Below are 27,993 nucleotides of genomic sequence, written 5' to 3'. Positions count from 1 at the left end.
ACACACACACACACACACACACACACACACACACTAGAGCAGTTGTAAAGGCAGAAAAGGTACCGCCAACATTTTCAAGCAACATTAGGTCCCTTTCTCAACACTATGCTCAGATGCAAATAGAAGAAAACAAAGAGAACCTGTGTAGCCATTTCTCGTTAGCCTTGCAAACAGAAGCTCCTAGGATACAAATAAAGCTGCTTTGCTCTTTGTAAGCTTTGTTGTCAGTATGTCGTAGCACAGGGAGCAGGTACAGCCATACATGTTTTCAGGATGTTTGTGCAAAAGCTTCTCTCCTGTAGATAGGATGTACAGTAGGTAAACATGTCAGTTGTATTTAGTCATTGCAGCTTCTCAATTAAAAAACAGTAGTCAGTTCAAAGTTAAAGAGGACCTTTGCCCTTATCTTCAAAATAAGAGCAAACACACTTTTAGAAATGTTTTAGTAATGACAATCTACAAACAGATACTTCTAGATAGTGGGAGGCTTTGTATGTTTTGCATACCTTATTTTATTTTTTTTCTTCTCATGGTAGCCATTTTTACTAAGGGCAGATTAATCCATCTTCCTTTACTCTGGATTTCTGGCACACATGACTAGGACATGTGACCATGAACATCATATCCAGTGGAGGAAAATGCCTTTCCCTGAGATCTCATGAGATTACAGATGAGATTTTCCAGCAATGCTCTGCTTCCCAGGATGCAATGCTTGGGCACATTGCATCATTTGTGCCAAAGTGGACCAGGAAGTTGAAAACTAGAACTTGTAAGTAAAATGAAAATATGTTTGTTTAGCTAATGAATGTAAGATGATTTCATATCAGCATGCAGAGTTGTATGCTGATGTGATGTTTAGTCAAAGGGGGTAAAGGTCCACTATAAATACACTTGGCAGTGGAGTAGATAGTATATAGAAGGCTCTATGGCCTCATTCACACAGCTTAGTCTGCCCGTACACATCCGTGTGGCGTGCATGGCCGTTCCTGGGAAGGACAGGTGCTGCGTGTGATTGTACATAGCAGCCTGTTCTTCCCTATGGGAGAACGCCACTGTACGCTCACCCGAGCTGCACATCCGTGCTGGTGTTCTTGCTCGGACGCAGACAGGATCCATCCTGTCTGCGTCCGAGCACGGACACCTGCTCGGGTGAGCGTACAACGGCATACGGCCACGTCCTCCCAATGGGAAGAACAGGCTGCTGCATAGAATCACACGCAGCACCTGTCCTTCCCGGGAACAGCCCGATACGGCTGTGCACACCACACGGATCTGTACGGCCCAACTCTAAGCTGTCTGAATGAGGCCTAAACATCAGCATGCACTAATCTGCTCTGCATATGAGCATCAAAGGAGAAAGGATACGTCATTGAACGGTACAATTGTTCCTGTCGCTACTTAGGCGACCCCCCTGCACATATTTTCCCCATGTGTGGGGCGAAATAAGTACTTAGGAGACATTAACGTTGTCTTCAAGGTCATGGTTCCATCCAATTTTCTTTTACCTATTTTAACAGCATGGCAAAGTCATGTGCCCTTCTGAAATAGGTTCCTTTAGTTCATTAGCAGCTACCTACTAGCTGAGGTACCAAAATGGCATCTTTTTAAAACCGTGTTATGTTAAAACATTAGTTTTGTTTTGAGCAAATAAAAAAAAAAAGAATGTCCAGTACTGGAAGAAAAGAAACACCTGGATTGTTATCTCCATGGTACATGTCACTGGGACCTGAAAACCCCAGGGGGTAAAATTGAAAGAGCCATTAATCAAAATGTAATAATAACTATACATTAAACAAAGTGTAGTATTCAAAAGAGACCCCCACACCCCTCTGGTTTATTATTGTATATTACAGAACCCATATCATGGCCTCAAATCAAGCAGTTCTTTGCTAACTCCCATCTTGCTGGTTCTACGGTAATATTCTATAGTGATGAGTGAGGCGAACACCTAAGCATCTCCAGTCTTAAGAATGCCCCATGCATCTCTATGGAATATTACTGCTCATGCATGGCCATAGTCAGAAGAACTGTGAACAAAATAAATAGGGCTTTGGGCAGGCCATGGAAGTCCAATCATGGTATGTGAGCATCTGGGGTCTATAAGGGAGCCTGCCAATGCTGACCCTTCTTGAAAATGCTACTTGCTATAATGTACTAACCATAATCACTCTACCATAATGGCCCTCTTGCCTCAATGTACGGAGTCACTTACCTGGAACAAATATGTAGACTAGAGTTAAAGGAGAACTATGAGGTGAGTGATTTCTACTCAATCTCATAGTTAGAGCCGACGTGTGGCAATTAAACTGTCACAGGTCGGCTCTATAGATCGGGAAGTGAGCGAACACATACCGTTGCTCCCTCACTTTCCGATCATCTCCCTGCAGAGAGCGGTGAGTGTCAGTCACCGCTCCCCGCAGGGATTCCCCGATCCTCCAGCGCTGACTGGCGGAACGAACAGGAGAGGGGGCGAGCACAGCTGGCTCTGCCTCTAGATAGGCTGAGCCAGCTGTCACTCACGCAGCTGGATGGATCTCAACAGCATTGTCGGGATCTTTCCTGGCTGCGGCGATCTCGGTATATAGTAAGCAATAGCCCGCTATATACTGAGCTTTGGGTCACAGGAGGATGTTAGTATATGTCCTCCTGTGACTCTAAAGAGAACTATGGGATAAAAAAGTTACCCCATAGTTCTCTTTTAATGCCTTTTTCTGGTCTACATACTTGTTCTAGGTTGGAAAAAGCCAGTGGGGTGAGGTCAGCCAGCCAGGTAATTAACATCTTTGGAAAAAGGTCCGTAATGTCAATCCCTGTATTTCTCTTATAACAGGTTTACTCAAATGACCATTCCATAAGGATATATTTGTTTAAATATATTGTTCTTACTTGGGACTTGCATTAAAGGAGAACTATGGGGTTAGGGCTTTCCCCCATAGTTCTCCTAAGGGTAACGGGAGGACACAAACTAGCGTCCTCCCGTCACCCAAAGCTCAGTATACCGCGATCTACAGCTCGCGGTATACTGAGACGCCGCAGCCGGAGCGGATCCCGACGTAGATGACGGGATCCGCCCAGCTGCGTGAGTGACAGCTGGCTCTGCCTATCTAGAGGCAGAGCCAGCTGTACCCGCCCCCTCCCCCCCTCGGACTGGGGAGGGGGGAATCCAGTCACTCCCCTGTCACGGCTCTCTGCAGTGACAGGATCGAGACGTTAGCGAACACCGGCATGTGTTCGCTAACTTCCCGATCTACTGAGCCGAAGTGTGACAGTCTCATTGTCACAGGTCGGCTAGAACTAGGAGGTGAGTGAAAATCACTCATCTCATAGTTCTCCTTTAAGCAGACATCTGTTCTGCCTTCGTTTTGCTGTATTTGCTCTTCTGATCATTGCCCATTGCATAGTCAAATATTTTCATGTAGTAATAAATGAACAATGCTACTTGGTAATCATATGCTCCAGGATCTGGAGTCAGAGCAGTGATTGTGTGGACCATCTCTGACATGGAAACCCGTGCTTCTTCCTGCAGTTTGTAAATATTTACTCTCCGATCCCATCAGACCAGACCTGTCTGTATTAGGCTCTACTAATGTCTCTTAATATCATACAAGACATGAGACTGGCAGAATTCTCATACACTCTGCACTTCTAGCACGAAGATGAGACATTTCTCTCAATAAAGGGAGATGGAAGTTTGTTTGGTCTGCCGCAGCAGAGTATCTTAGTGGTAGTGAGTAATACGCTTTCACTTTTCCTGTTTTTTTTTTTTTTCCCCAAGTTGATTTTTGTTTTCATTCTAATATACACAAGACAGGTTGGCTATATACTGCACCGTGTTCACTAGCAATGCAATCAGCTAGATTACCAATCTTCTAGATTTTCCTGCCTGCCGGATATTTTGTTCACTTTTTCAATGTGCACACTTATAGTTCTTCAGATAAGTCGGAACACCAGCACCATCCACTGCTTCACAGTTGTTGCCAGTCCATGTCCTTTTATATGGTATATAGACTAGCTTAGATCTCATGTCAATGTTTACAATTCAAGTTTTGCTTTCATGTGATGGCACAATTTCACTTTAGAAAAAATAATCTAACTTGGTAGTTATAAGAGAAGGTGTGTGTTTTTCCTGCAGGAACACACAATTAATGTGAAAAAAACCCATTCATTTTTGTGAAGCCTGTTTAACATCAAAGGAATTAAGTTCATTATTTTTTTTTTTTTTATCCTGGAGGCTTAGATTTTTGCTTTACCCATGTCAAGAAGACTGGGGCTGCAACCAACTAATTGATTATTCCATAATAATCGATTTATGAGAATATTTGTCAACTATTCTCATTATCGATTAGTTGGTTGGATCCCCTAGTTCTCTCCTCCATGCTGGGGGGAGGGCACAGTAAGCAGTGGGTGCAATAGCCAGCCTACTACTGGCTATTGCAATTTGGAAAGGCCAATAACAGGCTGTCTATCGCACCCACTACCTGCTGTATTTACATTCAGCTGCCTTCTGCAGAATCTTGCCACTGCCAGCCGCCAGCTGAAGCTATTCAAGCTCCATGTGCTTACAATACAATTATTAATTATTTTTTGTATATAAAAGGTGGGAAAGTAATTTTTGTTTTTGACCTTGCAAATTCTGCTGCGGGAGGTGCGTTGCAGTGCCATTCATTTCAATGGCACCCCAAACTCGCTCCTACCCACAGTGTGATTGCCTGCACTGGAATGCAGGGTACGGCAGTGCCATACGTTCCAGTGCAGTGTTATTGCAAAAAATTGTGCAAGCAGTTTTTTTCTGAAGTAAGCTTTGTAATACTGCATTTGTGGATTTTATTTTAAATTACGGATGGTATTTATTTATTTTTTCTATCCGATTAATTGAAAACATAATCAGCCAACTAATCCAATTTATGAAACTAATCATTAGTTGCAGCCCTAAAGGAGTCCCAGTGAAATATATGGTAAACACAAAAATCTTATAGCACTTTAACCAAAAAAGTCACTCTTAACCAGTTGACATCCGCGGTGTTAAACCCCCTTCCCATCCAGGCCATTTTTCAGTATTCAGCGCTGCGGTACTTTGACATTTATTCCGTCATGCAGCGCTGTACTGAAATTAATTTTATACCCTTTTTTGGGGACAGATAGAGCTTTCTTTTGGTGGTATTTATTCACCACTGGGGACGCGAACGAGCACATATAGACGATCGGCGGGCTATGGAGCCGCTGATTGCCTATATGTGAAACACCCGGTAATGGGTGTGTGCAATGGTCGGGTCTTTTCTGCCCGTGCGTGCCCGCAGAAAAAAATGCCAATGCTGCAGTGCCGTCCGTCCGTTTTTTTACAACGGGCGGACGGCAAGAGGTTAAAGGGCATACTTGTGTCATAAGTGCTGAATAATCCACGTGCAGAGCTGAGAAAGGGCCCTAAGAAGAATGTCTGAAGCAAAATTTGAAAAAGCTGAAGAATTGCTCTTCAGCTCTCTTTTCTTTGTCGGCTTCACTTCACATGCTTGGGTACATAGGTGAAAATGGGGCTGATTCTGTTCACCCCTGCTTTGCCGAAATAAAGTCCTGTGTCATGCATTTCCTTTATTTTTGTTATACGTTGCCCCAGCAATGGATACTGCAGCACGACTGGAAAAGCAGGTGTTCTGTGGAGGGGGCTTTGATTTTGTGGGACAAGGTAATGGGGTTACTTTGTGATTAAATATATATGCTATGGTGACTGCATGTAGATTATATTATCATTTTGTTTGCATTGAATAAACTTTACATTTTATGTTTTGTAGGCCAGTCCTCTCTTTTTCCAATGGAAGATGGCTTCTTGGACGATGGCCGAAGTGATCAAACTTTGCACAGCGGTTTGGGGTCTCCTCACTGTTTTCCACACCAGAATGGGGAAAGGGTGGAGCGATATTCTCGCAAAGTATTTGTTGGTGGTCTACCACCTGACATAGATGAAGGTGAGAACCCCTTACAAACATTTGCTGGTATTGCTATAACTTGCTGTTGTTATCCACAACTTTTCTAAGAAGTCTACCCAAAGTGGATTGCTACGTTTTTAGTTTTTCCTCTGGGTTTGATCACCAAGATACCCAAGTTCTTCCCTTGATTTCATAGCTCTGCCTCCTGTACAGATTTACAGAAATTACATCTTTAATTTTATGCAGTAGGAGGGTGATACCACTCTCAACGGAAAGCTAGAGAATGATTGTTGTTTTTTTTTTTACACTGTGGTAGGGTGGTTGGACAGGTAATGGTGCTAGGATCTGGGACAGCGGTGACAACATTGTTTTTCTGGTAAAGTTTAACGTGAATCTATGTTTTTACCCATGCAGGGCAAAACAAGAGGTCTACTTTAATGTAGACCTCCACAGACACAATACCTACCGTGTTTCCCCGAAAATAAGACACTGTCTTATATTTTTTTTGCCCACAAAAAACACACTAGGTCTTATTTTCAGGGGATGTCTTATTTTTTTTTTGAATGTGCAACAAAATGTACAACAATCCAAAGTTATCTGGTATCACTCCGCCTGTCACAGTAACTGGCGCTATAGAGAGGAAGTATCGGCTAATGCGGGCCTGCTCGATCCGCCGCCGCAGCCTTGCTTTTTTACTGCGCTGGCTTCCTTTGCCATCAGGGACAGTGGTACCAGCAGTGCAGCAGTGGGGAAATCAGACAGTGGACAGTGCGGTAAAGTACGGTACCATTTACCGGTACACATTACAGTACCATTACATGACGCAGCGCCTTCAGGGGGACAGCAGTTGGTGAAGTATGGTACCGGAGTGCTCCCTGTCACTGCGCTGGCCGGAGGGAGTCCCCTGTCATCCCCTTATTACAGTATGTCCCTGCAGGCTGAGACCACCACCTGCTCTTCAAGTTCCCCCTCACATGCTACCACCAAACTAGGTCTTATTTTCAGGGTAGGTCTTATATTACAGGAATCTGGAAAAAAGAGTGCCAGGTCTTACTTTCGGGGTAGGTCTTATTTTAGGGGAAACAGGGTACCTTTTCTCTCTCCCCTTGTCACTCAGTAAAAAACATGTTCTGTGTAAACTATAAGGTTCCATTCACACATAGCGGTAGCATTTTCCGCACGGTATGAAAACGTTTACATATGCATGGGATCTGTCGAGAAAATCTCTCTAGGACTTTTTTGCAGGACGCGCATTTCGTGCCGTGTGGACGCCGCCCTAGTTTAAACATTTCACATTGGAATGCACTGTTTTTTATGTTTAGCATGTTTTGCGCAGGAAAACCGCTCGTGTGAATGGAGCCTAAGTAACTGGAGTCATAGCTGACACAGGGCTATGGGCTCTCCTGTGACAGTGCCGATTGGCACATGCTCCTTCATAGTTGTAAGTCCGGGGTATATAAGGTAGTGGTGGTGGGGGTGAAGGAATTTATATGCTGATGGAGGGGTGAAAGTGTTTGTCAGGGCAAACTAATAGAAGAAAACACATGCAGTACATCTCTGCAATACATGCACATTTCCCCACGTCTAATGCATTTAATGATCTTGCAAATCCTGAAAAATGTCTATCTGCCAGAAATACAGCTCCCAAGTGCTCTTGTATGCTGATAGCACACAGCATTTTTGTAGAGTTAGTAGTATCAGTATTGCCCAGTTGTGTTTTGCTAATCTACTCAAACCTTCCCATTTTACTAATCTCTACAACAGAGGCACTTAACTTTCTGTAGTGCCAGGTGAACACTGGGAAAGCTAAATGATCTCCTTGAGATAACACATGAAGTGTGCCCAAAACGCAGGATAGCTCTGAATTTCTGACATGATCAACAGATTTTGTTTTTTTTGCACTTCGTGAACAGATATAACAAGTCTTTCCCCTTTAATGGGGAAAAACACAGGTTTGCTTTAAGAAGCTTGCACATGAGACCTGTCAGGATTCCTCTAAAATTGAATAATCTGTTATGCGTGGTTATGTCCTTAAAATAGCATTTATTTGCATACTTCTGCTTTCAGATATGATAGCATGCTTTCAAAATATCGAGCCGAACCTCCGGCAGGCTTCTCACTGCTGTTCGGGCTATTCTTAAAAATGCCGAACAGCAGTGAGTGAATAGCCGAATGCCGCTGAGCGGCATTCGACTCGACTGTTCTGCTCAGTCCCTCAGAGGGACCAAGCAGAACAGAAAAAGAGTGAATAAAGTAAAAAAAAGTAAATAGAAAACGATTGTGCGGAGCTAGCAGTGACAGCTAGTTCCGCCCAACAGTTTTCTATTGTCCGGCGGCTCTGCTGCTGTAAAAAAAAAAGAGGCATACTTTTGTGCCTCTGGAAAAATACATAACAATTACACAGGTTAGAATGGTTATGTTGATTAAACACAAAACGTCTTCACTTTTATTTTTCCCCATGGTGAAGCAGCACTAACATCACAGCCACCTCCTTCGTATGGAAAAGCAAATGCAAGACTGTCTTTTGTGCGTATATAATACCAGAGACTGTATTTGTTCTACCTGATTAGCAGATTAGACGAAATGGCAAGAAAAGGCTTCATTTATGTATCTGGAGATTTCAGAATCTAATTTGCCTGCGCTAATGGAATTCCCATATCTCAGGAGGGAAAAAATGAAAAGGGCTGGCAGGGCAGCCATGAAACAAAGGCACTTGTTTAAAAATCGTTCTCCATTTCTGTTGTCTGTTGAGGATGGAAGCGTATTTAAAGTGAAGGAGCTTCTACTCAATAACATTCCCTTAACTGGTGTAGTAGAAATGTATTACACTGTATGGCTTGGGGAAGATTCACACCGAACCACGATTTTGTGGTAGGGCAGCCCTTTCACAAACGTTAATTTCCATTTTTTCTGTAAAATTTGAGAGAACCTCTGTTTGTGTTCCCATTCACACAGCATAATGAAAGTTTTTTTTTTTTTCTTTTAAATATTAACCTTTTTAGGTGTTTCAGTAGGCAACATGGCTGCATCCAGTTTTTTTTTCTGAGCACCTTAACAGTGATCTATCCCTATAGAAAGACCTAGGACTGGAATTTTGAGGATTGTGTTTCTCTCATTAACTCGTTAACATACAATGCCCAAGCCAGGATTTTAATCCTTTAACCCTTTGTTAAGACAGGCCATGTTCAAATCTACTTTACAAATGATAATGAACAAACCTCTGACAACCCCCTTCCTAACATTACAAAGGAGGAGAGGCAAGTAGACACTTTAACCCGTAAGAAGCCAAGAAATCCTGACCCAAGTAAAAGCAATTTAAACTGCAAGAAGCATTTGTTTTTTATTCGCTTTTGTCAATGGGAACATGTAAGAAATATATAATAGGTGTTATCCTAATTTGGCTGCAAAGGTGGAAATACACTTTAAAGAGGAACTTTATCTGTAGAATAACAACAAAGCCACCTTTTAGAAATGTTTCGTAACGACAATCTACAAACAGATACCACTAGATAATTGCAGGCTTTGTATTCTTTGCATACCTTATTTCTCTTTTCTTCCCCAGTCCTCTGACAGTGGCCATGTTTACTAAGGGCAGATCCATTTTCCTCTACTTCCTGGAACTCTGGCACATGTGACTAGGATATGTGACAATGCACATCATCCCAGGGGAGGAAAACGCCTCTCCTTGAGATCCTGTGTGATTGCAGATAAGATTTCCAAGCAATCCTCTGCTGATGTAATCTTCCCAGGATGCAATGCTTGGGCACGATTACATCATTTGTGCCAAAGTGGACCAGGAAGTAGATGAACTCCTATTTGTAAGTAAATGAAAAACAAGTTTAACGAATGTAAAATGATTTCAGAGCTGCATGCTTATGTGATTTTTAGTGAAAGGGTTTAAAGCTGAACTCCAGCCTTACATGTTTTCCACACTTGTAGCAAGTCCTGTGTTAAAAATGATTACCGTCAATTCCCTGTTTTCTGCAGCTTCATTACCTGTCTCAACTACTTCAGTAACCATGAGTTCTCTCTCCTCCTGATTAGTGCTGTCGTTAGCCCACCTTACAACGATTTTCTGCCATCGGTTATTTTTGTTTTTGGTTATGTGTGGGTGGGCTTGATCTTCAGGGTCGGTGCCAGTCACTGTTTTGCCCTTCCCAAGCTTTATGTAAAAGAACATTTTCTGGGCATCCCTTTAGAGATGCATCCCTGTTGGGTGCTGCAGACTTTAGCGGTTCAATCTGCTAATCAGTTGCTTGATTACACTCTGGAACTCGAACTCTGAGTTCTATTCTATTAGGGTGTAATCGAGCAACTAATCAACAGTGCCCAGCAGGTAAGCATGTCTAAAGGTGGGCCGGAGATGTGTTCTTTCATGTAATGCTTGAGGCAAGGTGCTGCCTGCCTCTCCAATTAAACTCAATCTTACTAGGGAGCAAAGGCCAGCAGACAGACGCAGTAATGATATTGCTGGGTCTCAAAAGAGATGTTTCTTAAAAATGAAATTATTTGATTTAAAAAATAATTTGCATGTTTATCGGGGAAGGCGGGGAACATAGGAAAGTATTATATGTGTACACTACACTTTTAACTTTAATGCATGAAACGCACCTGCTATTTTTGGACACCACAATGTAGAAAGGAGTCACGTCTGTGTGTTATGGTGCTCTGTATGGCAGGTGCTTTTGCTTTTACTGTACACAATTACTCTATAACCCTAATACAAACTTCTTTAAAGCCCATCTCTACAAACAAAAACAAAAAAATTAGCACTATTTTTGGGGGTTTCCCCAGAGATGGATATTAAATTGTGGAGTGTTTAATAGCAGAACTACAAACTGCATCATTTTGTAGCTGAGGAGACACTGTGTTAGAAATACAATGTTAATTTTAGTGCTGACCAGGGTGACCAAAAGCTCTGAAGGCCATAAATCTACAATACTAAGACAGCTAATCAAATCCTTACTGCTAAGCTTGCACAGGGGATCTGTACACAAGGACAATGATACTAAAGTCTCCTCTTGTAGGTCTGACATCTCTTCTTGATTGGAAATGTTGCAGGGGGAACAGGGTCAGTGTCATCAGCAACCCCTAATAGTACATTACTGAATTTGTGTTTATCTTCACATGTACTCAGATTTTCTATGTTTTTATATTGCCCCAATAGGGCCCCCTTCCATGCCCAGGCCCTATAGCAGCCGTGTGGGCTGTTATAGCTATTGTAACACCACTACTTGTCTCAATTCCATTTTAATATGTTTCCCTGTTTGAAAGGCAGTGGTGAGTGTTAATGCTACAATCGCTGGCTTGCTGACATCCATGGTTTAGCACTTAGCTTAAGCAGCTGACCAGGTCAATTTTATTCCAACAGTATCTGTGCTCTACAGAGGGGTTGCATCAGGTCATCCTTGACTTGATTTAGCTGTATGAAGGAAAAGTGTGTAAGTTAAAAAAAAAAGGTGAATAAAAGCCTGTCAGACCATTCATTTCAGCAGTAGTTTTCTCATTAGATTATATGTGCATTTAACATATTTTAGGCATGCTATTTACCTGTAAAATCTTCCAAAAGCCCTCAGGCTGCTACCGTGTGCCGCCATCTTGAATGTGATGTTGGAAGCCCCAAGAAACTCAGAGCTGTCACTCAAGTATGGACATAGGGGATGTGGTGGGAAGGGGGCCGGTAGTGTGGTTCCCTTCAATGCCATCACTAGTAGGGGTCCACTGATATCGGGCCTGCTGTCTACATTCAGCTGCCGGCTATGGAATCTTGCCGCCGGCAGATGAACACATAGCCTGGTCACCTGCCGGTGCAAGATTCTGCAGCCGGATGTAAACAGAATATCGGTAACTGATATTGGTTATGGACCTGAAAGGTGGCACATGATCGGTATCCGTTCTAAAAAACCCATATTGGTCGACCACGTAGTCCAAACAAACGTTTCTGATGTTATGGATGACAATTATACCTGTTATAGTAACAGTCAAGCTGCAGACTTCTGAAAGTTGTGCTAATTCTTGTCAGTGTAAACCCAACTTGATTTTCTCTTAGGCCTGGTTAACATCAAGCGTATTGTTGCAGCTGAATAAGCGCAACAAAATGTTTCACACAAAAAATCCCATTCATTCTTATGGCCCCTGTTCACAACTGAGCGTTTTGTCACAGTAAGCAAAACGCCTGTCGCTGAAAAAAGTACACGAGTTTCTGTTTGGCATGTTACATTTGGTTTTGTCTCCATAGAGTCAATAGAAATCAGTTTGTCACAATCTGCTCGAAAACGTGCAGCACAAAAAACACATGACCCTAAGTGGGCTTATTGGGCTCTAATGCCCTTTAACAAGATCCAGACTGTGTGACCTGCCTGTGCAAATTTCTCCATCAAATTCCTCCCTTTTGGATCAATAATGCTGCAGTATCTGTTCATTCCAGTGGAAAGTCCTTACACCACCAGAATAAGCACACACAGAGGGTCTTTGGTGCCATTAATGGTTGCCATTTTTTAGCAATGGGATGTAGTGCTAGATTAGCAAACTATACTGAGAGTAGACTGGTGTTAAACAGTAACGGAGTTGCATAGGTTGAAAGAGTTGTAGGATCGGTCAACTGATCCAGAGTAAGGAAAAAATTATAAATGTTTTGTAATTCACTTTAACAAGGAAATAATCCCTCCTGATCCATAGTGGCAGTCGGATAAATCCCTGGATCCACATTCTACTATGTTGTAGTTTTACTATATAGTTATGACTTTGTGTTTTTTTCTTTTTTTCACCCTACCTTTTTTCTTTCTTGTAAATCCTGTATATCTGCTAGATCCACTCCCTGTTATCCATATTTTAACAGCATAAAATTCACACATTGATGTAAATGATACATGGGAAAGGTAGCAAAAGAACACTTTCATTAAACCAAGCATTTCAGTTCTTTTTACTAGGATGGTTGTAAACGGAATAACTGTAAACCGTGATCTTTAGCTGTGTTATGGTAACTGTGGTCTTATGAGACATTACAGGACATCCCTGGCGCTACTCACATCTTTATAAACATTGTGTATGAACATCTTTTTAAGTAAACATGTCAGAAACTTTGGCAGCTCCAACTGAGCATATAATGAAAAAAATGCATATGTAGAAGTTTACATTCAATAAAACTACATGTGCAAATGATCTGTAGATTCAGAAATATGAACAACTTGTATGCAAATCCTGACCATTTCTGTGAAATCGGCGTTATGCCCCATGCTCTCCTACATACTGAGCCTGTTGGTCTTTTAAAGTGATGGCCATCCTCAAATTATTATGCCCTGGAGGGGTGGACCCACACCTAATTTTATAGTGGAAGTCAGGATATGCTTATATAATTCCCGCTGCCTTTATCTCTGGATTCGATAACTGTTATGTGCAAGGTAACCTCTATGTGTGTGTGTTGTTTGTTTTTTTCCTAATGCTTAGTTGGAATTACCCAAACTGTTAAACACAGAGCGAATGTAGCAACTCTGCAAATGGTGTCCCTGATTGGGGCGTGAAAGTTGTACTGCAAAATAAGTGGCACTAGGTTCATTTTAAAGAATGTCATATGTTTGTAGGCCCCTTTTACTCGTATTTACAGTTGTAGGTTTTTGTTAAATGTTTTATTTGTGTATGTCCACCATTTGACAGCTCAGAAACAGCTGTTTATTGTTAACTATGATGTAAAGCAGATAACTTAATTCCTGCATGGGTTTGCCTGGTCTCCACAGTGCTTTAGAGAACCTTACATTGTCTTCGGGCCCATTAACACCATAATGCAGTATGCTGCAATGCACATGTTTTTGAATAGTCTGTCAATACACCTCAATGCATGAAAAATATGTCCTATACATGCTTAGAAAAAGGCACTTCTGGGATAGTATACAAGAATTCTTAACACTTATGCTACCCATACATATAATTTATGACATCTTTCAACTTTTTTTAAAATGAAAAAACTAAATATTTTAGAAATTTACTGCGACAAATGAAAAAAAATGTTTTCATAAAAAAAAAAAAACCTAGCCTAAAAAAAAAAAAATAAAGTTGGAAAATTGGAAGTGAAGGATCCTTTATGTATGGTCACCTCTATAGAACCAATCTCTATAAGAGACTGTGCCAACAGGGTTTGGGCTTGTGGCCATTCATAATTTAGTGACGGGTGCATTTGACCTCCATCAAGCTTGACATGAACAAAAGGCCTTCAACACAGGGCCTATCTTTGGTGACAACTATGGAAATATTGAAGGCTGGGTGCAGTTCTGACTAAAGTCAGAAAATCCTCTTTGCCTTTTGGTCAGAAAATGGGGTTGCCACTGCAGGAAGATTTTTGAAGGTGTAAACTGGCATATTTCTTCCTCCTGTACTCATTGAATCTCTGACCTTCAACAAATCTGCATGTAAGATGCCTGAACACCTGACGTGCACATGATTCACGGAGTAGAGAAGCAAGGAAAATAATCCTGGATTTTTCACCTAGGGTTGGTATAATTGGGTAGAAGGCAAGGGGGGTATTTTCTGGAGATCCGACACTGCTAAATAATCCCTTTCTATAGGAATTGAGCTAGTTCTCAAGGTCTTTTAACCAAATTTGCATGAAGAAAAAGAGGGAGGTCTTCCAGCGATAGAGAAACACTGGAATCAGAGGTTACTGCACAGACCGAGACCAGCATCTGCGTATAAAAATATTAACTTTATTTGTTTACAAAAATGTGAAACATTTTACTGCTTCCCAGATTTGTAATAAAAAAAACAACGTTGTACATGGCACTCAATCACTCACTCATTCATTCAATGGGCCCCACACACACTAAGGCAATATTGGATTCCTCGGTTTCTTCAAAAGGTGATGATTGAATCCGGAGATGAACTTCTATTCTCAATCACAATGAGGGTCTAGATGCTCATAGTCTGTTTTCCTTTAGAGTATAGCCTAAAGGAAATTATGCACATTTTTCCTATCCTTATGTGAGAGAAGATGATGATAAAGGATATTAATCTCATATATGATATAGTAGAATCCCTTGAGATCGAGGTAGCCTGTAAACAGACTCATCCAAGTGTTGCAGTCCGTGGGTGATGTGTACATTAGTGTATGTTACTATGTATCGATCAGCAGGGATGGTGGGCGTTCAACGACTCCTGAATATTCAAATTAGTGATACCACTGTGATCCTGGTATAGATCGTAAATGAGGAGACATCTAGAGTACTAGTTTGTGGTGTTTCTATGGTTGGTTGTACTCATGGTTAGAGGTCTCGGAACCCAAAAATTTTCCGCTATATTCCATAGTCCTGTGGTTTATCACTTGTGGATATGGTTTTATCCCGTGGTATATTTCAGGGTAATCGCTTGCTGTTCATCGCCATTTTCATTGAAAAGAAAATCCTTAAGGGAGCAACCTTGTGTGTAGGTCACATAACTTGTGTGTCAAACATACTTTGGTCGACGCGTTTTGCCCCACCCATCGGAGCTTCGTCATAACCTTCAACCTTATAATTGGGTAGGCTTAATAATAATGACCAACATATTACCAGGATTTGGAATGTGGCGTTCAGGAATATGTCGCTCAAATATGAACATTATGATACATAATATATCTTTTTATTAAACTCCCCATAAACTCAATACTGAGTTTAATGTAAGATACATTGTGCTACATAATGTTCATATTTGAGGAAACCATACATTTTATAAGGTAGAAATCTATATGTAAACTAATGTAATTATGTCATACAGGTATTCATTTTTAGGTTTGAGAATGTATAGTTATTGTATTTCATAATGATTATTGTGTCTATATGGTTTTGTTTCAGATGAAATCACTGCTAGTTTTCGTCGGTTTGGCCCTTTGATCGTTGATTGGCCACACAAAGCAGAAAGCAAATCTTACTTTCCTCCCAAGGGTAAGCTAAAGATTTAATGGAGCTCTTTGTGTACAAATTTAGTGTAAAACTCAAACATAAGGCATGTTAGATGTAATGGCAGAAGACTTGTTATAATCCTGTGAGAAACCTGACTAATTGTGGCTGAACCTGTGCAGAAACAATGCAAATGTAGTAGTTCCCCTCAGTAAATACCACAGTAGAACTAAAGATATGGATAGCTGAAGTTATATGCAGATCTGAAAATTTCCCTGTAAGGCCTCATTCACACACAATGCAAGAGCAAAATTGTATATTGCATATATACGAGCGCCTATTTGCATTCCCAGAATGCATCATTCCTAGAAGAAATTTTAATGAACTGTACGCGCGTATACACGCGCAAACATGCGTATGCGCGTAAAATACGCAGAGATACGTTGCCCGGACGCATCTCGGTTCCATTCTGTTTTTGCGCTACGCAAATATACGGCTCATACGCGGCTATGTGTATGGAGCCATTTATTTGCATATGTTGCGCGGTAGTGTGAATGAGGCCTAAAAGTGGAAGTTGGTCCCATGCTACACTGCTTCTTTTTGGTCAGTGATACGAACCACCATATAAAATGATCAATAGCAAGGCTTGATAGGCAAAGCCAAAACCATCTTTGCAGAAAAAGTCAAGATTTAAATGTAATTTCTGTTGACTCTCTAGTTATAGTTTTAACTGACAGATTTACTTTCAGAGGATGGTAAATGCCTATCCTTAATGTCCATTGAGAGACACAGGAATGTAGTCATTCTTAGACCTTTGAGTTATACTTCTACCTTGGACCTATATGGGTTGGACTTGATGGACGTATGTCTTTATTAAACCCCAAATACTATGTAACTATGTAACCTTCAGGAGGTTTGACAACGGGCAAAAAAACATTAATTCAGCCCCTGCATAACCCTGCCTCCAATTGTCTGTCATGCCTCAGTTTTTGTTCATGTCCTTGGAGGATGAACTCCATCCATGTCTGTTAAACAAGACTGCTCTATTTCAAGAATCGAACCTCGTGTTCTGGATCTTTTCGAACAAATGTCTGAAACCCTGCATACAGTTGCGATGGTCTTTTACAAGCATCTAAGCTTGTGTCTTACATGGGTATAATGTCTATTCAGATGCATAGGGCACTCTGGCTTTATGCTGGCCACAGCGAGGATACAATAAAGAAACAGTCACCAATTAGGGGTAAACGTCTTTTCAGCTCTGCCACAAATACGGTTATTCCTGATACTTTTAGTGCTCAGAATGTGCGCCTGCCTCAATGCAGGAGATTTTGGGATTGGTCCATGAAACCCAATTCTTCTACTTCAGTAGTACCTCTTGGATACTCTCCATCTACCTCCCACTCAAGCCGCAAATCTTGAAACCAAATGTCCTCTGTATCCTTTTGCTTACCCTTGGTATAAAAGATACTCCTCCACTATTACAAGTGGGAAGTAGTTTTTGTTTGTCTGCCAATTCCATTACTGAGTTATCTCCTAGCATTTTGTTTGCTCAAGTTCCTCTTGTAGCGCCACTTTGATTATTTGGAGCAGACCTCTTTATATGTCTGCCCATTCTGGCATCACTGCATCTCTTGTGCATTTTCTTCCAGAAATAGTGGGATTTTCCTGCACCTTGGGATCTCTGATTACTATGTTCATAGAAATGTATCCTTGAGAGTGTTATCCCATTCGATCACACACTCCTATTAATGCTGGAATCCTTTTCCATTAAGTTGGTTGGCACTTTTTTGGATGATTGACTTTTCAAACCCTATCTACCCATGGCTTTACCTAGTATATGAAGTATTTCTGCCTTTTTTTTCATAGCTTCCCCCTCGGGAAATGCCGTGAGGTTATCGCTGATAAAAATCAGAGTCCTGAATTCTCCTCCCAAATTGGAAAATGTGGAAACTGGGCAATGCATAAAATTAGTACTTTGGACCAACAGGTCCTGCTAACTATTTGCCAAACTCGAGTAGGGTGGGAAATTATCACCTTCCCAATCTCTTATCCTGGAAGGATTCTCCTTACAGATGCATCATCTTTCCTTCTCCTTGAGTGTAGTAGACTGTTTCTTTTTCTAAACTCAGGGATTGTTTTCACATCTTTTCATATGCTTCTCCCCATTTTAAGTGGTGAGAGTTATGTACATGTGTGCATTTCCTTTTTCCTTACAAGGTAATATCTATCTTACTCCCCTGGAAGGTCAGACAGGACACTCTGTTGCTCAGCTACAGAGTTCTCCTCAATGGGATACTGTAAGTCTTAAGACCTTTGTGGGAACTAGTACTGGCTAATTGTTCCTAGTGCTAGTACATGGATTCCTATTCCTAGCTCCTCTGAGCAGAATTTGCCATTTACAGGGCTAGGTTTTGTGGTTCCCAGAATCATGTCTTAATAATCGGTCAGGCAGACTGCAGTGTGGCTACCACACCCCTGAAAACACCCATGGTTGTGAGTTGAAAGGAATCCTCATCCTTCTGGTCCTGATGTTCTTGCACGCCTATTTTTAATTACAAAATATTCTCCCTATCTACCGTTTAATATAGGTGCTGCAGATCTCACCTTTTTCCTTGAAGAGTTATAGGCTTACTACCTTTTCCTGCTTATGATTTTCCCTATCTCCATTCACATGTGTGGCTTTGAGGACTGTCATATTCATGTTGATCTCTTGAGACATTATTTAACTTACATGTACAGCCTTCATACTGTGGACCTCCTTCTCCCTGAACAATAAGGGTATTCCACTTCCACCTCCTGCTTTTAACTTGTTAGCCATCTCTGTTTAGACATACCTTGTCCATCCGCCCTTTCTTTCCCTAAAGTGAAGGATTAAAGGTGTTTCACATAAGCATTCTTGTGTTGACTATCTTGTGATTTGGACATGCCTTATTTGTCCAGTCATCTTTTTCTTGCAGTAAAGGGATGGGTGTCCAAGCTTTGGCCTTTGTCTCAATACACATTCTTTTTTGTTGACCACCTTTAACTGTTAGTCTGTTTTTTTAGCTATTTCGTATGCAACTGTTTCTTCATATTTTTTTATGCCACTATTTTCATCTAGCCCTCATTCAGGCATTAATTTTACCAGATACTCCTTTTAGTAAGATTATACATGTGTTGGATCCGTAGGTGGCTTTTCGCCACCCCTTCGTTGGACTGTGTCTGGATGCCCCGAATGTCTAAGAATTACTACATTCCTGAGTCTTTCAATGGACGTTAAAGAAAATCAAATTTTTGTACTTAAAATCTTTTTCTTGAAGTCCCCTCAGGGACACTGGTCCCACCCCTTTTGAGTTATTGGCTTTATGTACTGCTTGCTCACAAACCCCCTGAAGGCGACAGTATAAATCAAATGTGTAAGATATACTACATTCCTGTGCCCCTTAATGGATATCAAGAAAAATATTTTAAAGGAAGTACAAATATCACCCTTTTACTTCAAGCAAACAACCACAATAAATGTCAGCTTTTAACTATAGAAGACTTTTCTAGGGTACATGGGGACTAATGTAAAAATACTGATTTGTTGTTGGAGGTTAAAGTTTAATATTTCCCTTTTTAATCCAGGCTATGCATTTCTACTGTTTCAAGACGAAAGCTCTGTGCAGGCTCTGATCGATGCTTGCATTGAAGAGGATAGTAAGCTCTATCTCTGTGTTTCGAGTCCTACGATTAAAGACAAACCTGTGAGTATTCATTCTACAGACCTGTCATCTTTTCTCTTTGTAGTCACCTGTACTATCTGAGTTTGAAGTAGAAGTACCACCTAAATGGCTGAGCTCACTAAAGAAATCTTCATTTCAAACACCTCCAGTGTTTACCTGGGAACTTGAAAGCTTTAACTGGGTGGAACGTCCTGCCTTGTACTGTGCTTGACAGATTCAAGTACACTTCACACGATCCTCTTCATTCCACAACGAAGCCAGCCTTCAAAGTCTTTTCGATGTCCTGGTTGTGACGAGCTTATTAGCTGTAATGCCTACTGTGTAAAATAGATGAAAACCTCTGGATTTTCTTTTTTTGTGTGCAAGATACTCCTTTCCTTTTTGTTTTTAGTATTTATGTGAATGTTTATGCTGGTGATGATGGTAAAAAATTTTAACAATTAAAAGCTGTCCACTTAACTTTTAAGAAAATGTCATGGAAATTCAGGAGACGTTGAACTAGGGAGTGAAAGATGCATGTCTGAGGTGTGTCCTTTTACCTCGGTTTCCTCTGTCTTCTGACCTGCCTGAGCCTGAAGCACACCTCTTTATATTTCCATGTGTCGGGTTTTAAATATAGAGAAACCTATTGTGCTATGAGTGAATAAATATATACATGATGTAAGGAGGAGAAGCCAAGAACACAGTAACAAGCTAGGCTGCATGTCCTGGAGGGGTATTTGACTGTTTCTTATAGATATGTATACTGGTGAATTCCTGACACTAGCAAACTGTACCCAACACTGTAAGGGTTGTGAGTCTAGTTATTAAAGTAGTACACCACAGGGGACCCACTGCACATAGCAGTTGTCCCCATTCATATATATGCAGGGGTTGCTGAGCACCATTGTCAGATAGCTCACCCAGCCTTCCTTCACTTCTATCTGACAACCGTGGACAAAGGAGTCGGCAATTCTGACTGACAGCATAGGAGGAGAGGGGGCATGTCAGACACAGTACACACACAGCAACCTCCCCCCTTCTTCTTCTAAGCTTCCAGACTGAACATCTGCAGCCCTGTTCTCTGCTTTCTTCTGAAGACCTCTTTATAATTAAAACGCAGACCAAGCCCAGATCTAGCCGCTATTTTAGAGGAGAGAGTGTACAGCTGTAACTACTGTGTTATTTTGAATGATGGTTGCAGAGGAGCACTGTCCTTCACAAAAACACAAGCCCACAACAACACAAGGAAGATGCTACACTAGTCCAAGATAAACCAGTGTAGTATCTGTGTTCTGTTCTTGTGGGCTTGTGTGTTTGTGAATAATGGCGCTCCACTGCTGCCACTGTCGTTCACAGTAGCACAAGCAGACAGTTGCAGCTGTACTGTCTTTACTTTGAAATAGCAGGTCGCGGTGTCTAAGCTAAGTCTGTGTTTTAATTATAAAGAAGCCTTCACATGAAGAAAGGGACTATGTATGGCTGAAGACTGGAGGGGGGTTTAGCTTTAGTGCTGGCGGTACCACCCCTTTAGGAGGAATCTGGGAAGGACCTAAACCACTGGACAGATTTAAATAGCAATGTGCATTGGGTCCTCTGGGGGATGTAACAAATATTTTTACCCTTCCCACACTACTACTTCTTTAAAGGAAACCTGTAGTGCAAAGAGGAATCCTCCCATAATGAAGACGTTGGGTAGAGAGTCCTTAGCCCTGAGTATGCGCTGAACGGATTAACTTGGCACTTACCCAGGTCTTTTTCTCTTCCATTCTCCCCGCAAAAAAAAATTTTGTAGCATCACATCTCGGTATGTAATTGACCTTATTTCATTAGAAAAAGAGCATTATCTCAGGGTTCATGTTTTCCTGAATTGTGAAATTTGATTGGTGGTTGTGGGTTACCTCGCTTGTCACCCTTTTGTACTCTTCCTAAAAACATGCACTTTACAAAGCTACATTTGTAGCTCTTTAAAGCAAAAGATCTACTTGCGAATAAATGACCTAAACATGAGACAGCCTTACATTTTTAAAGCCCTGGGATATAGGTTCTAGTTGTGCCTTTTCTGAAGACCTAAGTTCTCCATTGGTGTATATACTTTAACCTTGTTTCTTTTGTAACAGGTTCAAATCCGGCCTTGGAATCTCAGTGACAGTGACTTTGTAATGGATGGTTCACAACCTCTCGACCCAAGAAAGACTATTTTTGTTGGTGGTGTCCCCAGGCCTCTTAGAGCTGGTATGGGTTTTTTTTTAACTTCATTGTCTAAAGCTAGCCATGTATATGTACATTTTCTAATGTAGTCTATAGCTAACTTTTTTTTTTCCTTGACTAAGTGAAGCTTATTTTTATCTAATTATATTAAAGTATCATTTGTATGCCCTTCAGTTCTAGCCTTTAAGTAACTGGTTTCCCCAGACAGATGATCAAACAGATGTTGATGCTCACTGAGAAGATGGAAAGATCTGACCTGTTCATGCATAGTTTAGATGATGCATGCTTTACTTGCTCTACCCTTTTGCAGAGTCAAGGTTGTATGTGGAATCCAGTAACTGATCCCTGCACAGAGACTGAAACTGCTAAGGATTAAACCTATGTAGCCATGCACTGAACTCAATTTAAATATTTTATTAGGGTATTTTCTTTCTAAAGCTCCATGATTAATTCAAGGAGGAAATCGATCCAGTTAGTTTTACAGATCAATGTAACTTTGTTAGAGGCGTGTAAGAAGAATTATTGGAGTTTGAAAAGGGTTATTCTGAAGTGGTATAAATACTTTTGCATTTGTTGCACATTTGACAGTGGGCACCACTAATTTTTTTCTGCATTGGGGCTGATCAGAAGGTCTGCACCTATCATGCTTTGATCAGGATAAATATTTCAGCCACTTCCTATCTATATGCCTTTGCTCCAACATTGACCATCATTACCACACTGGCGTTCTGATAGTGACAATAGTGGGCCATGCCTGTGCAGTGTTTGTCAAAAAGGTCACTTGTAGTCTTTATTAGGGGCGCAAATGGCTGGGTGACTACACAAAAGTATAATCAGGAGATCAGAACAAAGCATTGTCACCCCATACCAAAAAGTGCCCTAAAGCTGACCTTCCACCCAAAACATTTGCATCATCTTGTTTATTTCTCTTCCCCTGAAATAAAAATTAAAAATCGCATTTTCTTTTTTTTTTTCTTCTACAAACACACCCCCCCGCCCTCTTCTTTTGATATGTAGCCTTCACACTTCCTGGTTTCTTATCTAGGCAGGACGTACATATATGAAGCCTGCAGCCTCCTGGTATTTCTACATCGCACATCCCAGAAGGCAACTCAGTGTTTCTTTCCTGCATACATGTAGTCTGTGCAGGCAGTTTAGAAGACCCCAAATGTCTCTATAAAGCGTGTCACTTGAAAAGTGCTATAACATAGGGGACTTATCCAGTCCCCTTGTAATGGCAATAAAGTTAAGTGAAAAAAATGACATTTGAAAATGGTTGGAAAAGAAAATGTGAAAGTCCCCCAACCCTTGGCACACGCACATATGCATGCATGCATGCTGGAATGAGATGAATAACTTTAGGACCATCAGTTGTGGTTATCTTTAGGTTTGTCATCTGTGAAGGTTTTTAAAGCATTACCTATGGTCAGTTTTGGTTATCATTGTTTGTTGCCATGTAGTGGGGGTTAGCACTTGTGAGTATTGACAATCATATTTGGTATCTATTTACTTGTTTCATCTTTTCTATTTAACGGCCTCCGGGCCGGCCGTAGTAAAACATACGGCCGGCCGGGAGCTCTCTAGGTCTGAGCGGGCGGGAAATGGGCGGTTTCTATGTGTCCCCAAAAAATGGTATAAAATGTATTTCAGTACAGCGTTGCATGACGGAATAAACGTCAGTCAAAGTATCGCAGCGCTGAAAACGGAAAAATTGACTGGCCAGGAAGGGGGTCTAAACACCTGGTCTTGAAGTGGTTAAAAAAAAATCGATCTTGTGTTGCAAACTAAAATGTATTTATTGTTTACAGAAGATTTCATGAAAAGTATTCTATGACAAATTTGCAACAGCCACCATTTTATCATGTATGACTTTCAGTAATACATAATGTGTTGGGGATTTTAGTAAGCTTTAGGCATAAAATGTGCATTTTAACATGTGAAAAATATGGAGAAATAACTCCAGCAGCTTAATAGTAAAGCATACTAATTGCATGGAATAATACATACAGGCAGCAATGTTTTTATAGTTAGGTTTAACCAAATGGGCTTCACATAGGAGTACATCATCAGCAGACAAGGTCTTAGATTCACACAACCCTGCAAGCTCTGTCAAAGTGAGGCTAGTGAGTGAAATCTTGCTGCAAACGGCATATCAGCCATTTTGAGTTTCTTTGGCTGCATTTTTACCTCTGCTTAATATTTTATTTCAACTGACTCTGGCACTTTATTACACAGATAATAAGATAGAATTCACTAGCAGTACCTAAACATTCTGACATTGGCTTAGAGGTTTTTGCAGCACCACCCCTACACAGTAAAAAAAAAAACAGAACTCCGATTTAAACCATTTGGAAAATAACAGCTGAAGGGAAGAAGGTTGTGTTTTTGTTGCAACTTGTGAGAGAGACACTTGTTTAGCATTCACAATTCTTTATCAAATTGCATTTCAATCAGTTAAGGTTTACAACCACTTTAAGGTAGTTTATGTATGTTGCTGCTCTTTGTTACAGTGGAGTTGGCAATGATAATGGACCGCCTTTATGGAGGAGTATGCTATGCTGGCATAGACACCGACCCTGAACTGAAATACCCAAAAGGAGCAGGGCGTGTTGCCTTTTCCAATCAACAAAGTTATATAGCTGCTATCAGTGCCCGCTTTGTTCAGCTGCAGCATGGAGAGATCGATAAGCGGGTGAGTTACATTGTACTTGTCCTGTACACCTGTAAATCTGGAGAATGTTGGGACTTCTTCATTCAGGTTTTAGAACTATCACGTCTGTGTTCTGCTTTACTTTCAGAGAAGGAGTAAAGGTGGAGGCTGTACTAGAAATGGTCTCTTGTGGCCTCAATACACCACGGTGCAGTAGCTGTGTTCTTTAGTTCCTTGTGTTTAACGTTACTACAATGCTGCCTTCAGCTCAGCTTTTGGACTCCCAATATGCTCATCTTTGTTTTTAGTTCAGTTGTGAAGCCGAAAAGGATTTTGTTGCTCGTTCAGCTTCTTTAACAAGGCAGAGGCTGGAGCCTGGGGGCATTCTTATCCTAATTTGTTATTAGTAAAAATATTTAACGTTGCATAGCATGTCTTGAAAAGTAATTTCACCCTTTCTCAAGCACATATGTTTTGATTGTAGTGAAGGGCGAGGCTGAATGTCATAGGGAAATTTATGAATCTGATTGAGGGGCATAAGCTGACTTTGAATATATCTGTACGTCATAAAGGCTGGGAATGGGCAAAGCATGGGCATTAAAGGTCATGCATCTAAGTGTTTTCTCATCTTACCCACAGCTTATTTATAATTAAATACACAATACAACCTAATGGCATATTATTTCAATCCAAAATATCTGTCTCTCCTACCATGGCTCTGTGTACATGGTAACTAATGAGCAATCGATCCCCATGCAGAGACAGATACATTGGTCATGCCCTCCATCTCTTGACCAGCTCTGTAGGAATAAACAAACAAAAAATAAGGTAAAATATAAGAAAATCAAAAGTCTAATGGTGCCCTTTTAGGCATTGTATTGTGACTATCAGGAGACTGATTAGGGTAAATGAAGATTGGTAAAAAGCGTTGCTGAGGGAAAAAGTGTTAGTTTGTGCATCCAGATATTTGCAATGACCATCCTAAAACCTGTATGTACAGACTCTGCACTTGACCTGATTCAACTGCTTCTGCATTCCTATGGACTTGTATGGAGAAAGGGGCATTCCTGAAGCAAACAAAGCCCATTGAGACGGGCAGGAGACTTGTTCTCCAGTGATAGACGATGCAGTAGTTACCTGTACATGTCATAAACATGCACGCCCGATTGGTGTTATTGGGCTAGTACATGTCACGGTTGTTTGACGTAATGATTGTGAAGTTGCTGCACCATAAATATGTTGTATTATGTCGGTACTTTTTTTTTTTTTTTATCACGCAAATATAGTTCACTCCCCGTCTCCTCACACCTCATGAGCCCACATCATGACTGACAGACCCACTGAAATGTTCCTCATGTAATACTCTTGTATCGTTGGCATACATGTAGAGTTAACCTTTTATTGTAGGGCACAAGCTTCTGACTTGTGACCTGGATCCTGGCTTCACTATTTCACTGACTTGAATGAAGTATGCAGAATGAGAGCTTAGAATTTTGAGGCTTCATTGGCTGCTTACTCTTTCCAGGCCATAAACTTGCAAGATAGTAAAGCCATGATATGCCATGTCAGCAGTAGCTATTTCTGTCTTCATGGGTTAATTTAAATTTTGTTGAAGCTTCATACCACAAAAAAATTACCATATGGAATTAAACAGGCCTCAGTAGACTGATATCCTTTGTTTATAAGAACCCCCCACCACCACCCTATTTGGATTGCTTAGCTGCTCCAAATGTGGAAACAATCTAAACTGTAATTGGCAGGTTACTGTGGGCTCCTCAATTTCTTGCAGTTTTTTTTTCCCAAGTGAAAGCTAATGGATATCTTCCATACCTTCTATGTTTCCAAGCATTGTAGGGGGCGGGTACAGCTGGCTCTGCCTCTAGATGGGCAGAGCCAGTTGTCAATCACGCAGCTGGGTGGATCTCGACAGCAATGTCGGGATCCGTCACGGCTTCGGTGGTCTCAGTATACTGCGAGCAGTAGCTCGCAGTATACTGAGCTTTGGGTCACGGGAGGACGCTAGTTTGTGTCCTCCCGTGACCCTTAGGAGAACTATAGGGAAAAAACATTTACCCCATAGTTCTCCTTTAACCCATATTTATTTTACTAATGTAGGGTTACATTGAGGGTTGTGTGTCTTCTGAGCAGCAGAAAAATTGCTACAACAGTATAGTAGATTATACATTGTTATTGTTTTGCTGCAGATCAGCCATATCGGTACACTCTGATAGAAACTGCATGCTAGTTTAAGGATGTGACAGTATAGTTGAGCTATTATGCTGCACTGTGAATTCTGCCACTGTACTATTATGTAGTCTGAAGGTTGGTGAATGGCAGCTTTCATCAGACTTTTTAAGGCAGGGGTATCAAACCTCCGGCCCTCCAGCTGTGGTGAAACTACAAATCCCATGATGCATCTCTCTTCGGGAGTCGTGGCTGTGAGAATCTTGCAATGCCTCATGGGATTTGTAGTTCCACCACAGCTGGAGGGCCAGAGGTTTTGAGACCCCTGCTTTAAGGTGATATGTAAGAAATTAAACACCTGTCTGAAAAGTAACCTCTTAGGATGGTAGTATTGAAGCTGCCATTGCTTAAGGCCTTCAGAGGGTAAAAGGTCATGCGGTGTTTGAATGTTCTTGCCTTTCAGGCAAGCTCAGATACCTTCCTAGGAGCCCCTGAGAGATGGAAGATGCTAGCCAATGTTTGATCCTTCCAGCTCCAACCCAAGATTAAAAACCAATTTTTTATGTACTATCCCTTTATTTATCAACTTTGATTGTTATTTCATAAACATTTTATCTCTTTCTCATTTTTCTTTCTTCTGATCTTTTCTTTGCCGACAGGTGGAAGTGAAGCCATATGTCTTGGACGATCAGTTGTGTGATGAGTGTCAAGGAGCTCGCTGCAGTGGCAAGTTTGCTCCATTCTTCTGTGCTAATGTTACCTGTCTGCAGTATTACTGTGAATATTGCTGGGCTGCTATTCACTCCCGTGCAGGGCGGGAGTTCCACAAGCCGCTGGTGAAGGAGGGAGGTGATCGCCCAAGGCATATTTCATTCCGTTGGAATTGAGTGACCCATTTACTTAACTTCCTTCCCAAGGATCCAAATAAGTGCACTCTTCTGTTCTCTTAATCTCCCTCCCTCCCATCATTAGGAAAGCATGTCCTCTTGTTGTAGTCTGTATTTTAACAATAGTATAACGAAAGAATGACCTACACCATAGGTATTTTGTAGAGTCTTGTGTCATTGAGAACTGTATTGAAACGCCTTTGTTGTTCCTAACAATATCACTCTGATGCATGCCAGTTTCATGCTGTCCTCATTGAAAACCAAGGGAGCAGGGAGACTGCAACAATTTTAATTATTATTATTATTAATGTATTTTTTTATTTTGTCAAAGAAAAGAGCTTAAAATGGTTAAAAAATATTAAGCAAGGAAAAAAAAGAAAACCATAGTATTTTTTATTTTAATTAAATTATTATTAAAATGTAATGGAAAAATAATATTAATGTAACCATACAACCACAATAACACTATTTGGTCTGTTTGAGACAGCTTATTTTTTTACTTGGGGGAGATTTTTTTTTATTTCCTATTTATTCTGGTTTTTTACATTTTTTTTTTTTTCTTTTTTTTTAACTTTTTTTGGCTGTTTCCTTTTG

The 27,993-nt window shown here is 40.9% G+C and overlaps 1 protein-coding gene across 2 annotated transcripts in view; it reads left to right on the top strand.

The window, feature by feature from the left end:
• CPEB4 (cytoplasmic polyadenylation element binding protein 4) overlaps positions 1–27,741 on the top strand; it is an 80,590-nt gene extending 52,849 nt beyond the window's left edge. For both annotated transcript variants that reach the window (XM_018573288.1, XM_018573287.1), the window contains 6 exons: positions 5,787–5,960; positions 15,740–15,829; positions 19,391–19,509; positions 21,588–21,702; positions 24,189–24,370; positions 27,172–27,741. In XM_018573288.1, coding sequence (XP_018428790.1) covers positions 5,787–5,960; positions 15,740–15,829; positions 19,391–19,509; positions 21,588–21,702; positions 24,189–24,370; positions 27,172–27,399 — 908 coding nt within the window. In that variant the 3' untranslated portion in view covers positions 27,400–27,741. The remainder of the gene's footprint in view (positions 1–5,786; positions 5,961–15,739; positions 15,830–19,390; positions 19,510–21,587; positions 21,703–24,188; positions 24,371–27,171) is intronic.
• Positions 27,742–27,993: the final 252 nt, after the last annotated feature.

This window comes from Nanorana parkeri, unplaced genomic scaffold (assembly GCF_000935625.1).
Source record: "Nanorana parkeri isolate BGI_ZX_2015 unplaced genomic scaffold, ASM93562v1 scaffold2318, whole genome shotgun sequence".
Classification (NCBI taxonomy): Eukaryota; Metazoa; Chordata; class Amphibia; order Anura; family Dicroglossidae; genus Nanorana; species Nanorana parkeri.
The sequence above is the reverse complement of the archived record's forward strand: the minus strand, read 5'-3'. Positions and strand labels throughout refer to the sequence as shown.